General features: G+C 42.9%; 1 protein-coding gene across 2 annotated transcripts in view; it reads right to left on the bottom strand.

Moving 5' to 3' along the window:
• The window catches only part of SRBD1 (S1 RNA binding domain 1), an 855,271-nt gene that overhangs the window by 630,037 nt on the left and 207,849 nt on the right, over positions 1-17,385 (bottom strand). For both annotated transcript variants that reach the window (XM_086927787.1, XM_086927788.1), the window contains exon 6: positions 4,138-4,304. In XM_086927787.1, coding sequence (XP_086783913.1) covers positions 4,138-4,304 — 167 coding nt within the window. The remainder of the gene's footprint in view (positions 1-4,137; positions 4,305-17,385) is intronic.

Genomic DNA, 17,385 nt, shown 5'->3' with positions numbered 1-17,385 from the left:
GGACTGTTGAACTATGGGTGTGTACCCACTGTACTGATGCTGTTCTCCTTCATGTAAGGGTGTATGCTTTGTATCCACACTACTGATGTACTTGTATGTTCTGTACAGATGTGTTGCACCTCATGTATTTGCTGATATCGTGACCCCATACCTGCCTACCTTGTTACACGATTGGACTTGGCACCTGGACTTTCCATGTACGCTACTGCATTGCACTATCCCTGAATCTTTGTATGCTTTGTATATGCGTCACTACTGTCTTTTGCTTGTCTTCCAATAAAAAAAGGTTTAAAAAAAAAAATCATTTGGAATCACGCTGGATAAGAACCTAAACATGCAAACATACACCACATGCTAGCTAAAACTGCCCGTTTTAACCTCAGCTATATCAGAAAAATGAAATCATTCATCAAGACCCCGGACCTCAAAACTGCAGTTCAATAGTTAGTCATCTAGAGGCTGGAATATGGATTACAACACTATCTGGTCCTGCCAAGATCTCCACAGTTTGCCTCCACGCAGCCGTAAGACTCTTAACAGGCTCTTGAAGATTTGACCACATCTCGCCACACCTGAAAGCACTCACCTGGCAGCCCTACGAAGCAAGAATACAGCTAAAGAAGGCCTGCATCACTCATAAAGCCTTACACTACAAAACACCCCAATACCCATCCCAGAAACGTACGCTAACGAGTCAAAACAGAAGTTCCGACAATCTGCTCTTAAAACCTTTGTGCTTCAGCAAGAAAAAAACATTTCATAGAGCATTCTCCGGAGTTGGACCAAGAATTTGGAACTCTCTCCCCCCCCCCCCCCCCCCCCCCCCCCCCGAGCATCAGAAGAATCTCTTCTAGGTCAACGTTCAAAACTGAAACTAAAACCTTTCTCATGAGAAACTTTCTCCCTTAAATCCTTAGCGTTCCCCAGCCACCTTGACTCATTAACCCTAGGATGGGTCGGACGGCCCCTGACCCAAGTGGATATTACCCACATACAATGGGGATTTAAACTCGCCAGTGCAATAATATATGCATTTACTCTGATGATGGTCTGCATGTACTCAGCAGAAGATAAAAGAAAAAATTAACATTAAACCAAATGACCAGATGAGGCTGTCCAGAAGAGCTACATAGCCAATTAAGAGCATGGGATTGGGAGAGGAACATAGTGAAGGTAGAGAGGAAACTGGAAGATGAATTTCATAGAGTGTAATTTGTCAAAAGGATTTGAACCAGCTAAGACTGAAGCTTCAGATTAGACTAAGCTACTTACGATACAATTCAGTGTGAGGAGAAGATGGCTGACGCTTGAGACCATCGTTGTTTGCTCTCTACTGAGATATTTTTCAGCAGAATCTAAGCAAAATTGGACCACATGTTCTAGTGGACTGACTGCTGTTCAGCATCCTTTGCATTTCCTTCATTTCTGTGATATAGGTGAGATCCACCCATGCAACAGGAAACTCCTCAGGGTCTTAGTGGACATAATGATCAGCCTTACCTACAAGGTACTCTTTCAACAAAGCCAGAGGTGGTGAGACCTATATGCACACATCTTATGTTGTAGAACCTAAATGTATGTGATGCCCCGTTCTGGACTCCAATTTGTGCCTGCAGAATTTATTTATGAAAAGGTCTATAAATAAGAGATCAATATCATCGGAAGGAAACCGGGATTCCTAGCCTCAGATAAAGATTTTAAACTAGTCTTCAGTTCCTATACCAATCGTTATTCAACTTTGACAACTTGAGGCATTAATAGCAATAAGTGAATCATGGATGAGCTATCCTCAGGCATCTACCGCAAACTATCTTGCCGGGCTTTGGTGGTCCCACTGAAGCGGAAGGGAGGAATGGTTCAGAGACACCAATAAAGACTGTTAACGATCTCTGCCAACAGGTCAAGACTGGAAACTAGTCAATTGAAAAGAAAAAATTTAATTTGAGAAAGGATCATAAAAACACTTCATATCTTTAATCCAGCAAACAACCTCTCAGATTATTAAAATCAAATACAGATTAAATGAGTCAAAAGGACAGTAAAGTGATCAGAAGGGCACAATGGCGGTCAAGGAGGCTGTGTGGAGTTCCATATTGCCATACTGTCCTTAGTTAAGGATGAAGCTCAAGATCTAGTCAATAGCACAGACGATCAAACTGAAAGTGGTTTGTGACTCCAGAGTGGGATAACCCTCAGAAATCAATAGCGAAAGTACTATCTAATGGTTTTCCAGAACTTGTTACTTGGGATTTCTAGTGGGAAGTTCAGAGGGTCTATTGCCTTCATTCAAGTCATCTTTAAAAATGAAAGAACCGTGACCCAGAGTAATTTATCCGAGTGATTATCTACTGAATTAACTTCTCTCCACAAAAAAAAGTTCCTGGAACATGGTGACTATGCAATCTTTTCTAAACTCAATATTTCTCATATTTGCCTACACATTGCCATTGGAATATAATAAAAATCTTTAAATCAAATTGTTCATCTTCATTGACCTCATGGCACCATTGGCTTGAATCGGAGTTCACCCTCCTTGCGGATTCAACATACCGCTTAAAAAAGCTGCTTCAGGTTCGGGGGCTAACAATCTTTTTTTATGAAAAATTGTGTTTTAGCTTTCTCCTTCATAAAATCCCCTCCTCAACACCAGCAAGATGATGGGAAAATGAACGTCCTGTTTATGTCTTCCAGTCTCCCTCATATGTGTTTCAAAATAATGGCATACAGGATTAAGTAGATGACATTCTACCACTCAACTTTGATAACATCTCCTACTTTACAATACAAGTGTAAGGGAACATAAACACTCCAGTTTCGGGTCTTTCCAGCTTACGCATTTTCCAGTGTTGGAATTTATGACTTTGCAGAAGAAAAGGTAATGATCAAGACCATTTTACTGTACCTCTCTTCCATTTACACTTGGATATAATATTTATTTTTATTTTAATGTTAATTTCTATTATGTTTCTAAAACTTTTTGCAGGTTTTCCTAGTTACAGAAAGTGCCTGAGCATAGTGTGTCCGGTTGATAAACATCTGTGACATTTTTGTATTAGTTCAGTACTCCCATGGTTCCAGTAGTGACAGGTTCTAACATGGCTGACGTTACCTATTTTTTAAATTCTTAACATCCAATAGAATACACAATCCAGTTCTTTACATGGCCAATTAAGAAGCCTTATGATGGAAGTTTCCTATAAAACCAAGGACAAAGTAGGGTAGAGGAGGCATCCTTCCATCCACTGTCCTTTAAATTGAATGGCCGCGAACTGGTGGTGATCAGGAAAGGGACTAATGATCAACACTAACCTACAGGGCCCTTAGGGATCGGTCTGGCAGTAGTCCTTTATGAGGAACAAAACACAAGAAAAGCAAAATCAGCACCACAAGGTCGAGGTCTTGTTTGGGATGGCAAGGTGGTACAGACTTGAGATATAGAAATAGGGGAAAAAACAATTCCCTACCTGTGATCTTTTACCCACTGCAGTAAGTCACATGTTTTGCCATGCCATAATCACTTTTCGTGGCTCTGTCAGTGAGTACCAGCCTGAATCTTTTTACATGAAATACTCATTCTGGGTTTGGGCATTAAAATGGCCTGTACCCAATCAAGTCTCCTATCTCAAGCCGATGAATTTATAACAGTTCATTTGTATTGTAGAGGTCCTACGTTCCAATGAGACAATTCTTCACATGATATTTGAACAAAAATTGTTCTTTGCTTGACCAGCATAGGTCTAACCTAGAGGTTTTACACGGACATAACGAGCTACCAAAAGGAGAGAGAGACCGTTACATGGACACATGACCATGATTAAACTCAGGACCAAGTAAAAGTTCAGACTGCAATGCAAGTTTACCATTTTTTAACATAATGTGCTAATAGAAATTGAGATTTGTAATTAAAGCTTTTGGGTAAATAATGTGGGGTGCGTATGTTATTGCTAAACACAGAATTACGATCGAGCATAAACAGCCATTTGAAAAGAGGCTAGAGTTTAGAAAACAAAATATACCTCAAAATCAGGGACCATATGTCTTGTGTAAACAGCCATATCAACAGTAAAAAGCAAGTACATATAAGTTTCTAGAAAACAAAATTGCTGAAGTTTGCACATGCTGCATTACATTTCTTACCATTGTTCTTCTAACGCTTGCTGTACTTCACGCAACGCATCGGCATCCATATTGTTGATAAGCTCTTTTCGATATCGGGCAATGAAAGGGATTGTGTTTTCATCTTGGAAAAGGTTAATTATGTTGGCTGATACCCACATTTCAATATTGGTTCTCTCTGACAACACCTAAACAGAAATGCCAATTAGCCGGAAACTCTTGCTCTGGAATGAATTTTTCCACAGGTTACACTCATGTTAAAAGAAAGTATAGCAGGCCCCTCAACAGAACATACTAATACTTTCACTAAATTGAGACAACTTTTTTTTTATAGCAACCTCATATTAACTTTCAAAAATACCTTCAAAAACTCAAAGATAAACATGACTTACTTTTTACCAGCTGTCACACTCAAGCACTGTATTTTAAAATATCCCATGGGAATGCTTAAGTGAACCCTCAAGGGTTGTGAGGTGCAGAGCTAAGTGTGTGACAACTAGTAAAAAAAAAACGAATACCATGTCTCCCTAACTCTTTACCTCCATATCTCAACTGTAACCACAAGATAACTTTAGATATATCTGTCATGTTTTACAGTAATAAGCACCAAGAATGGGCTGGCAGACGTGTCACCTAGATCGGTGTTAGAAAAAAAAACACACTAGGGAGAGAACAATTTAGATGTGATGTAATTAGTAGAGTGAAAGAAAAATGAGCCAAAGGTTGGTGGAGAATTTAAAATTGCCCAGGGTATGTATGAAGGGCATCATTTAGAGTTTGGTCATGCAGCAGCTCTGCCATATATTTGAGGAAAAGTGTTCTTCTGATCGGCATCATTTGTAACGAGACTCCTTTGCTTTTTCATTGCCATCTCGTGCCAAACACTTCCACACGACCCACCTGGTCGTTTCTGCTGATGCCTGAGGAAAATCTAACTAACACGACAACAGCCATCTTGCAGCCTGTATTTCTGCCCAGGAACTGTCGCACACCCAACCCCCCATCGTTCTTGCAGTTCAACAGAAAGCCATGAGACACTCACACCCTGTGTAAATTATTTGTTTTCCATCTCCTGCTCCCAGCCTGGTAAACATCCTTGACACCGTAATCAGGTTATCTGGACAATGGTCTGACTGCTGGGCCTTGATCAGGGTGATTAAACAATGACCTGAAAGACCGGGCTTTGATCAAGATGATTAAACAATAACCTGAAAGACTGAGCCTTGATCAAGCCGAGTGAACAATGATTTGTGTACCAAGCCTTGACCAGGTCACCATCTAAAGACGTCGTCTGGATCTGGTTATCAACTACAAACACTGCCCTGATTGAACAATGAAGTAACAGACAAAAGACTGAGATGAAAAAGTATAAAAGGCTTGTAAGCTGCGGAGTAAAGCAGCAGCCTCCTCTGTCTTGTTTCTGACGAGCTTGGGACTCTGTTCCATAGCCCGGGTTATTTGAATAAATCTGGGTTCCTCCTGCAGACGAAGGCTCCTGTGTCTCCTTTTACTAAGTATGGAGGGTATGGAAGGCTAGGGCGGTTTCTCAGCCGCCGAGACCCAGTAAGTGGGTTAATCCGGTTCTTCATATTGATGGAGTGGGAGCCACGCCTAACTTGTGATTTAGGGGGATAAGGGGGAGCCACTACAGGCAGAAATACGCAAGTGGTTTGCAATCAGTGATTGTGGAAAGGCTTGCAGTTTTTAGGACAGGCCTCTTTACTGGCCTGTATCGGTCTTTCCTTGTATGGGCAGGGAAGGTATTCGCCATAGATAGGGAGAATTCTCCCTCTATGAGGAAGCCTTTTGGTTTCAAAAGCAAAAGCAAACAGCGATTTGGGTGACCGGTTCTGGTGAAAAAAAAGAATGAACAGCCACCTCCATGGCGGGCTGCCCGGCATTCATAATTGCTTAAAGTGATTCTGTCATTGAAAGGAATTAACTTTTGGCAAAGGTATCACGGCCACTAGGGTCTAAATGAGGCACTAAGTGCTTTGGTAAATATATCGCTCACATGTGTGGGCATTACCAAAATTTCAAGACAGCCAATATACATTTCATACTATGACTGTGTTGATTACCTATACGAAAAGAAAACAAAGAGCAACGCTCTATAACGCAGAAGAAATAGGTTTGCTCTATAAAATATGATTTCAAAAGTTAATGTTACATTTGCTAATGCACTGGAATGCTTGCTTTTTCTTTGAAACGATGCTTGAGTGCCTTAAAAAAAATTTCTGTCTGTGACTGCGGGCAAAGGTTCTCTCAGGCATAAGTTTTGATACTGCGAAGGAGCCCTGAAAGGGCTTGAAAAATCATGTTTCAATGTGGCATTTATAGCCACTCTCCCATTGTTGGACCAATGGAATGAGTGCACAGGAGTCTCCAGTTACAAGTGAACATTGTTAGGATGCGGTAGAGGGACCACCCACCACCTACTTTTGCAGCAGGGATTAAGCAAACAACTTCACCCATCCTGCACCACCTTGATGACTCACATACGGTGCTCCCCTTGAACAGAGCTGACCTCCTACTCACCCATTCTCTATTTTAGACCTGGGTGCAATGTGATTAATGATTTTTGCGCTACCCTCCTTAATAGACTCAGCTGGAGCATGGTGCTGCTGTGGTACAATAGTAAAGGGGTCCCTGACTAAACACACAGCACTTACAGAGCATTGCTTAGTTAATTGAGTAAGACACAAATGATGGTAACCAGTGTTTTTATTATCACTGTACCAGTAGTGAAAAAGCATTAATATCACGATTGTTGGTGCAATATACAAAAATTCAAAAAAGCACCCACCAGGGAGGGGGGGGGGGGGGGGAAGAGTGCAAGGGAAGGGGTTGTTTTGTACAGAAAATTAGTTAACTTCACTAATCAAAAGGTTCATTAGGCACCAATACACAGCTGGAAAACATTATTGTTGATCCATACTTTTGAGATCAAGGGAAACACACATGTTAAACAACAGAACATATCATATGCAACAGAAACTCCCGTGATGATTATCATTATCAGATTTGGGTTGAGGAGTTCTTGAAGGTAGATGGTAGTCTACGTTTCGACCCAAAGGTGTAGGATACTTGATCCTTACTCGCGGGTCTTCATCAGGACGTGGGGGGAAGTGGAGGAGAAAGGAGTGGGGCTGTGTCCTGGTTATAGACGCCAGGGCAGAATATATAGATTATACGATTATGGCCGCATTTACGTAACACTTCCTGGTTTCCCGTCAGACACGCGTTGACTTTCTCGCGGACCGACCACGGACGGCGGTCCTTTTTGCGCGATCCACGCCGTGGACGCGTTCAGAAAATCATACTTCATTTACCGAGGCGATGTGCCGTGACTGCGCCTTCGTGAGAGTTTGATGTCTCTATCTCCCTGGACGGACGCTCGCGTCCCCAGAAATGCGGCCATAATCGTATAATCTATATATTCTGCCCTGGCGTCTATAACCAGGACACAGCCCCACTCCTTTCTCCTCCACTTCCCCCCACGTCCTGATGAAGACCCGCGAGTAAGGATCAAGTATCCTACACCTTTGGGTCGAAACGTAGACTACCATCTACCTTCAAGAACTCCTCAACCCAAATCTGATAATGATAATCATCACGGGAGTTTCTGTTGCATATGATATGTTCTGTTGTTTAACATGTGTGTTTCCCTTGATCTCAAAAGTATGGATCAACAATAATGTTTTCCAGCTGTGTATTGGTGCCTAATGAACCTTTTGATTAGTGAAGTTAACTAATTTTCTGTACAAAACAACCCCTTCCCTTGCACTCTCCCCCCCCCCCCCCTCCCTGGTGGGTGCTTTTTTGAATTTTTGTATATTGCACCAACAATCGTGATATTAATGCTTTTTCACTACTGGTACAGTGATAATAAAAACACTGGTTACCATCATTTGTGTCTTACTCAATTAACTAAGCAATGCTCTGTAAGTGCTGTGTGTTTAGTCAGGGACCCCTTTATATATCCTAAACGTATTACCCAGGTCCCACTGACTACATGGGTTGAACCCCTCCATTTAATATGTGGTACAATAGTAGCACGATGAGAGCAGTGCGCCTAATCTATGTCCTCTTTAAACTGCCTAGCCACTTTGCACTGTTTGCCTGGCTTTCACTCCTTGTCCCACACATCCAGATCCCAACTAAATTGACTTTCTTTTCCTAGAGCAACCTTTGCTACAAACACATCAAATGCAGCCCTGATGCCTTCTAACCTAGCCCACTCACCCAACAACAGCACAAAGATAGTCAACCAGTCCAGCACCAAAGGAAGTAAAAACACCAATTGCAAAAAAAGAAAGGATCACTGTCAAGTCACCCACTGTTGACAACTCATTCTCAATGCCTCAAAATATCCCTTGCTGACTCTATTTCCTAAGCGAGGACCCTTCTCCTCTGTCACCCTCTGGCAAGCAACCAAGTCTCCCTTGTATTCTTGGTGAGCTTACTGGAATAGTGGCTGTCAAGTCAGAAAAACTCTTGGTGGTAAAAAATTTAACACTGAACAAACTAATGCAACTTGATCTCCCACTCATAATAAAAGCCACTCTCACAGTCTTGTATGCCACAAAAACACCAACCGTGCGCTCTAGATAAGACAATACTGTTTGCCATTGCTAACATTTAAAGAGCATCTCTATCTGCAGCCCATTCAAACCCAGAGCAAACCTCTTCTCTGAACACTTCTTCACATTGGTCCGAGATCTTTTCTTAGCTCTACCACCTTCCCATGATCAAATTTGCAGATGCTGCTTTGAATACCCTTCTCCTCAATGCAAAGTATTTGGTAGTCCACATTATTTTTAAATTCCTCCTATATCTTCAATATCACCTCAACGCAAATTATTTGGCGGCTCCTTTCCCATCAACCTCCATCCATATTCCCAACTTCATTTGTGTTCACCTTGCACTCATCCAGATGAGGGCATCCTGATTCGAAACCTTATAGAACAACTTCAACATGGAAAAGAAAAATGTCTCTAAATCTACTAGAAAACCCTTCTCCAAACAATATTATTAAAGATATGACCAGTGTTAGAGCTGGCACCATTAGCGTGGGTTACCCTCTGCATTTTTGCCTTTGCCTCCTGTGTTTTTGCTGTGTGTTGGACTTCGTTTTGCTGGTCTAGATGCTTTAGGCACTTTGCTACTGCTGTCCAGTGCCAAAGTGCAAGTGCCCCCTCTGTAAATTGTTGTTATGGATTGGTGATTCCATGATTAGCATATTTGACTTACTAGTCAGTCCCTAGTACAGTGCACTGTGTGTTCCCAGGGCCTGAAAATCAAAGTCTGCCACCCACATAAGCAGCCGGTATATGTAACTTAGGCCTGCCATTGCATTGCCTGTGTGCAGTCTAGTACTGCAATGTCGACTTGGCAAGTGCACCAACTTGCCAGGCCCCAACCTTCCCTTTTCTTAGATGTTAGTCACCCCTAAGGTGGGCCCAAGGTACCCCTGTGAAAGGTAGGACATGCCCTATCCTATGTGTGTGACAAGTTCTGATAGTGAAATAGAGCCAATTTCGTTGGCTATCTGTTCTAATAGGATAGAATGGGGAGTTTGCTTATAACATCTTATAAACATAACTACCCCAGGGAACAAGATAGGGAAATAAGGATTTATATGCCTGAACTCAGAATGTTAAGAGGCATCTTTTAGTGAGGGTGATTTTTACATTCTGTGTTTAAAAACATCACTTTTTACTGTGAACTTGTCTCGGCTATCTCTCCTTTAATACCACTTCTACATGGGTATTGAATTGAAGCCTGTTTATGTTTAATAAAAAAGACTTTAAACAAAAAAAAACACTTTAAGAAAGTAGGTATTTTCCTGCTTAGCCATCCAGTGTGCTTCTGCCAGGATGTGTATTGACTGTCTGGCTTTAGTGTGACAGGGGCTGAGGAGGTACAATGGCTCCATTAAGTCTGGAGGAGTTAGGGCCTGGCTGAATAGACATAGGCTGGATTTAGGGATGGGGGGAGGAGATTTCCTTTCACCTGAATGGGTCTAGTCTGCCTTCCACACAGCTAGCTGCACCAGTGAGGACAGAACTGGTTCTGGCTGGCCACAGACACACTCTGCCTTCAGAGAACAGAGGGATTTATTGTATAAAAAGAGGGACCCAGACCAATAAATTTTATATCACTTCTGGGAAATTAAGAGGAACCTTTGCCAAGGAGAAGAGATGGAGAAACTGAGGGGGAATACTGCTCGTGTGCGGTTTGCTGTCTGGGGTTGGCCTACAGTGGCAACTTTCTGCCAAGGAAAGGGAAAAGGCCTTTGCTGTGTCCCCTGCTTGAGGAAGATCTCCAAGGGTTTGAAACTGAGCTTGCCTCCTGTTCTGAAGTCTCAGGGATACAAAGACTTCACCACCAGCTCCCCTGAACTTCCTTGCTGTGAGTTTTGTCCTGCTAAGAGGTACCTGCTGTTGTTTTGGGACCTCTGGAGGCTGTTTGCCGCTGGGAGCTGGAAAAGTAACGCAACTTGAAGAAGTGTTATGCATCCACACCCGTTTACGACGCATTGTCAAAGAAATCGTCTCAGCACTTGCCCGTGGCTCGAGAAACCGCTGCACACCGCATCAAGTACACCAGTCTTTGAAGTCAGAGGTCACCATGCCGATTCAGACGCAAAGACTGCTATGCGGCTGCATGAATCCACGCATCGACCCAGATCGTCGCATTGCATCGAGGTGCCAAGTCTGTCGCACCACTGCGGGATGCAGTAAGAAACCGATGCATCACCTTCCCACGCAGTAAGAAACAGAGGATCACTTCCTCTGCTCAGCAGTAAGGAACCGACATATCATCTCCCCCGGAGCAAGGAACTGAAACATCAGCTTTCCGGAGTGTAAGGAACCGACGCATCACCTTCCCTGCGACCCTTTTTGTTTGCGTGCGCGACGCATCCAAGGTACTTTGTGTGAAAAGTGTTGCACCGGTAATTTGCATTGAACTGAACTATTTCTCCCATTTGTAAGTCATAGCTTTATTACTGTATTGTGGATTTGTGTTGTTTGGTCTCATTTTGGTGTAGATAAAGATTACTTATTTTTCTAAACTGGTGTGCTTGCCATCTGTAGTGTTTTCATTGTATTACTGTATGTGTTTGCAAATGCCTTACACGCTGCCTCAGAGATAAGCCTGTCTGCTCCAGGCAAGCTACCAGGGGGTGAGCAGGGGTTATTTTAGAAGCGTATTCCCCTTATCCCGACTAGGAAGTAGGGTCCCTACTTGGACAAAGGTAACTACCTCTGCCAACTAGAGACCCAAATTTAAAACAACCATCTTAAAGAAGTGAATGGGAGAAAGAGATCTTTTTTTCAAACAAGCAAAAAGGGATCGTAATCTGAACAAACTCTAAACAGACAAGACCTACACCCACTGATGAGTACTTGGTGTTCATATGAGAATACCCAGAGTATGTCAGCGCCATCACTTAGAGTACTCTCTGACAGATGAGACAACTGAGAAAGATGGTTTCATTGATTGCTAATGAGCGTCAGCATTAGCTATGCCAATGTACTGTACATAGGCTTCTTAAAATACCAGGTCAACAGGTTCCAAAAAGTCTAAAACTCTGCTGCCATACTCACCCTGACCTTAAATCTCATAGTAATATAATTGAGGGACTGTACAAAACTGAAGATACAGTTCCCTTGCATTATCACAGACAAGAACAGTGACTGCTGCATAACAACAAAGGGCAAGCTACTAACTATTAATGCATATATATGGTTTACGATCCACAACAATGTTTATTTTGAATTAATAACCTTGGCATGGCAAAACTTCAGGTAGGAACTGGAAATGGTTATTAAATGAAAATCTATTCAAAATGGAAACAAAACGATGAATGTTTTTAAACTAAGGAACAACCATTAATGTATTTATGATGAACATAGAAAAGCACAATACATTTTAGACAATTAATGCATGAGCATAATACAAATTATAGAAAACACATTTTAAACCACTTCTCTCAATAAAGTATGGAGCATTTTTCAAAACGGGATAGGGTGCTAGATAGGATCATCTATATTTGGATTTATCTTAACTCCAAGTAGGAAGTTTTTAAATCTGTGGGCAGCAGCACCAAGAATAATAAAGACTTTGACCTTTTTAAAAGGACACTAACAAACCTTCGCCAAATCTTTCATTAGCAAGGACTACCTTGACTCAATTCGCCCATGCTCTTTCCTATTCCAAATTCTTCGATTTGATGTACCTTTCCATACTCGGTCTCAAGGCCCTACCAACCCTTCCCACGCTCTTCAGTCACGCTTGTCATTACTAGGTAAAAACCTAAACATTATAGTGCTCAGCTATCAATCTGGTTCACTTTCAAATTATTTCAGTGCAGGGCCATCCAGATTTTCCAAGCACAGTAAAATATCCTGATTTCATTAAAGACACGGAAGCTAGTGTTGTGCTTCTTAACTTCCTGTTTATTTAATGGCAGCAAGTTCTATGAATTTTCAATGCACCATCGTAATGCTTTGAAAATTCCTAGTAAAAAGAACTACCAAAACATTTACAGTGACAGTCAACCACGTAGCAACACTAAAGAGCTCCGAAATTCAACACGCTGGGCTTCTTTTCTTGATGCAGTCACCAATAAGTGACCAAGAGAACCAATAATAGTAGAATGGAAGCTCCAACATAGTAGAATTCAGGATTCCAATCTGGGACTGTCCGTGTACCTCCGCATCCATGCAGAAACTTGTGGAACTGACGCTGGAAGTTTTAAAACAGAAAAATTAGCTCATGACCCATTAGATAAAGACAAAAAGGGAGGGAGTGTTTTGGCAGATCAGATCGAAAGAAACAACAAGGAGGCAGGAGAATACTCGCCTCCCTGGAGTTTATAAAAGGGGGGACCTTCCTTTACTAATAGCAAATAAAAACCAAACTTTTTGGAAAGACCAGAGGCTACTATTATGTTTGTTTAATGCATACTGACTACAGTCACATAGGCGTGTTCAACCAGTTGCAATAAAATCTCTTGAAAGTAAAGTCGCTTGCTCAGTAGCCTGGAAAATGTCATAATATATATTCTAGTTTATAGTAAAATCCACTTCATCCAACTAAACTTCAAAGAGATTAGCAACACACATATACAGGATAATCTCTGAGAGCTTGTACTAAATTCATACTAGTTTAAACACCTGAGAATCCATAATTTGGGACGATTGGAAAAAAAGATTACAGAGCCATGATGTAAAGAGATCGATAGTAAAATAATGATTCTATAATACAAGGAACCCAATTGGATCTGAATAGATGTGTAGAGATTTAAAACTGACTTGTAAAGATGCCAATCACTGTAATTTAAAAGATTTCTAGACTGCCAGTCTGACCACTGCGTGGGAGATATACTACTGCTTCTGGCAACACCTCCAAAAATATTTGGCTTGATTTGCTTTGACTTTCAATCAGGTACCCATTAGTGAATGCTATACTGTACTTTGAACCTTTTTTGACTGTCCATTCAGAGGACAATTTACTTTGCATTTTTGTGAAATTCTGTACGCAAAGGATAGGCTAATAGTGCTGAAATTTTTTTTATGGATCTTTGATGCTAAGCCCCACTCACAAATTAGGTGCAATGAGCTCCTCAAGCTAACAAATTTGCATCCGACTCATTATAGACTGGGGAAAGAACTGAACATTGCTCTACATCCCCTTCTATCTAGGAGTTGTAGGCATGCGGGAACCTCCTCCTTTGATTCCTGATCTAAAGCAAATATGTCAGAAATAGAAAGTAAATATTTTAAATGAAGCATGACAACTTCTGGAGAGCACAGCAACGAAGTGCACTCGGAAACATTTATTTATGGAAGAGCGAAGAGTATACCGATTATTGGCTATGCCCATGAGGGAGGAACATGCCTTCCATAAAACTGACTGTAGTACATCCTTTATTAAGGGTATTTGGGTATGTGGAAGTACGAATATAAAAGTGACTGAGACCATCAGAAACCCTAGAAACTTCATTTGAGTAAAAGAAAAATGATTTGATCTTTTGTGATTTACTGTGAACCCCAGATTGTGCAGGAAATATACAAGTTCTTCAACCTGGGAGATTAGTAGTTTTCAGTTTTCCAAAAAACAACATTAAATTCCTTGTGGTTTAAGATTAGTCCTGAATGGTTTTAACAGCTTTGTGAAACAGCAAGGAACTGAAGACAGCCAGAATTGAAGGGGGTGAACTGAAATATTTGTTTCCAAATGAACTGAAGCTATTTAGTTTCATCTCTATTTATACGGACCGTCAGATGATTAATAATCAGGTTTATTCTGATGATTAATTCCCCTGGTTTTGAGGAGTTGGTACAAAATGTAACCCCTTTGGTGTATTGGACACATGGAAGCCGTCAGACTCGAAAGTGCTCATGTGCGTCGATTGGCTCCCGCACCTCTGACGACATGGCAAAGGAAATCCCTCCGGTGCAGGCTAGGGAAGGTCACACCCCAGCTACCAAGGCTGTTCTGATGCTTTTAGTAAAATGACGATCAGCGCGCATGGCGTGCTGACTGCATTACACTGAAACCGAAACTAAAACAAGCTGATCGGCTTGTTACAGTTTCACTGCCTATGTGCTTGTGGGGCTAGCTCAGACCCTCGAGCACGTAGGCAGACGTAAGAGGTATCATTGGAAAGGGGAGAATCTCCCCCTTCTTAGGGTACCCCTCCCTAGTGGATCCCTGCTTGGGGATCAACGCAAGAGGGCGATCCCCAAGAAGGGATCCACCACTCGACACCAGGGAGGAGGGAGTGGCCCCTTGGGCGAGGGCTTTTGCTCCCCCCTCCACAAATGTTTTGGCACAAATTCAGTCTTTCTGCCCCCCTGGGAGGCAGATGGGAGCAAGAGCCCCTAGGCACACTAGGCGCCAGGGATTTTTTCAATTTAAGTATATGGGGTGGGGGCTGCCCAAAATTAGCATGCCAATGCCCACAACCCTCCCAAAACAATTCCTAAGTCTTTCTGCCCCAATAGCCCCTAATTTGCCACCAGGGGGCAGCGATTATGCTTTTTTTATATGTAGGGGTGGGGGCTGCTCAGAATGGGCATGTCAATGCCTCCCAAAAAAATTACCACAGTCTTTCTGCCCCTTCCCCCGGAGGCAGATGGGGGCCCCCAGGGGGTCAGAAAGCTCTCTAAGCAGCAGGGTTAATGCCCCCAAGAAAATTAGCCACAGTCTTTCTGCCTTCCCCGGGAGGCAGATGGGAGCAATAGCCCCTAATCTGTCCCACCCAGAGGGGGGAGAGAAAGCCGACCAGGGATTATGTTATTCCAATGCCCCTACCCCACAAAGAACTTGACATAGTCTTTCTGCCTCCCCGAGAGGGAGATGGGAGCAATAGCCCCTAATCTGTCCCCACCAGGGGGGAGGGGGGGGGGGAGAGGGGGGGAACCCACTAAGCAGCAGGGATTATGTTTTTTTTTTTTTATAAGTAGGTGTGGGGCCTGCCCAAAATGGCCAAGCCAATGCCCCCACCCACCAAATAAATTAGCCACAGACTTTCGGCCTCCCCGGAAGGCAGGTGGGGCAATAGGCCCTTATCTGCCCCCTCCCAAAGAGGGCAGAAAGCCACTAGAAACCAGGTAAAGTTTTGGTGTGTGTGTGTGTGAACTAGAGTTTGGCTGACAGTCTGCATTTTTTTGGTTGTGTGTGGACTTGCACTTGGCTAATGGTGTGTGTGGACTCATGCTTGATGATGGTGTGTGTAGATTGGCGCTTGCCTGGTGGTGTGCGTGGAGTGGCGCTTGGCTGGCGGTGTACGTGGACTAGAGCTTGGCTAACTGTGTATATGGATGGTGCTTGGCGGGCAATGATGGTGCATGGCTGGCAGAGTGAGTGGGTGGCGCTTGGCTGGTGGTGTGTGTGGAAGGGGCTTGACTGGGAGTGTATGTGAATGGTGCTTGGCTGGTGGGGTGCATGGATGGCGCTTGGTTGGCGGTGTGCATGGATGGTGCTTGGCTGACAGTGAGCAAGGATAGCGCTTGGCTGGTGGTGTGCGTGGCCTGTGTCTTGGTTGGCGGCGTGGGTTGAATGGATCCCCTAGCGTTTTCTTACCCAGAAATTGCTGCAAACCTCAAATGTACTTACAATGTCATATTTTTCTCACATTTCTCTGTGGGAAACTTGTAGGATCACCGCACAGCCACAAATATCCCACCAGTCAGTGTTCCCCTTGGTCTCCCGAGAAAAATGATACCTCACTTGTGTGAGTGTCCAAAGTAGAGTCGTCTCAAAAAGGTACAAACAAACTACCCTTTTGGACCCGCTTTGGGTCCCCCTCAATCTCTACACATTTGTATCCATTCTATGTCACAGGCACTTGGCTCATCCACATAAGAACGGTATCATTTTTATTGGGAGACCGGGGGGAACACTTAGTGATAGGAAATTGGTGCCGTGCGACGATCCCATAACTTTCCCACACAGAAATTAGAGGAAAATGTGACTTTTTAGCTAAATTAGAGGTCTGCAACGGATTCTGGGTAAGAAAACGTTGGGGAATCCATGTAGGTCACATTCCCTGGACTGCCCCAGGTGTCTAGCTTTCAGAAATGTCTGGGTTTTTAGGTTCCTCTAGATGTTTGCAAGCCTGGGGCAAAAAGCACAGGTACCCGCCAATCTATCATTAAATGACCTGATTTTGCAAGGGTCACCAGTGTTTTTGGTCCCTGGCTCGGCGGCCAGCTAAGGAAGCCCTCCAAACCCAGACATTTCTGGAAAAAACACCCAGGGGGGTCCAGGGCAGTGTGGCTTGTGTGGATCCCCCAATGTTTTCCTACCCAGAATTCGCTGCAAACCTGAAATTTAGCTGAGAAAAAGAATCACATTTTTCTCACATTTCTGTGAAGGAAATTTGTGGTATAACCGGGCTGACACAAATTAAATACCACTCTGTATTAGTACTACGGCCAGATTGTAAAGCGGGGATCAGATTATTTTCCCCCCTGAGAGTGTAATTCCGGGGTGACACATCTAGCCGGGATCTGATACAACCTCCCCTCAACACGATTTGAATTCTCGGACTACACTGATGTGCATTATTGGTTTCAATAGTTATAATTCTACATCTCATTTTAAGCCCTGATGAAGTTCCTTTTGCACAAAGGAATGAAACGTGTTGGCTGTGTGTCAGTTTTTAAAACATGTTTTGAATAAAAAAGATTAACGGACTCATTAGTTCTCTTGGATAATTTCTTGGTGATCCTTCCTCTTCAAAGCATCTTT

This window comes from Lissotriton vulgaris, chromosome 6, assembly GCF_964263255.1.
Source record: "Lissotriton vulgaris chromosome 6, aLisVul1.2, whole genome shotgun sequence".
In the NCBI taxonomy this organism is placed as follows: domain Eukaryota; kingdom Metazoa; phylum Chordata; class Amphibia; order Caudata; family Salamandridae; genus Lissotriton; species Lissotriton vulgaris.
This window is presented reverse-complemented; position numbering and strand designations above follow the sequence as displayed.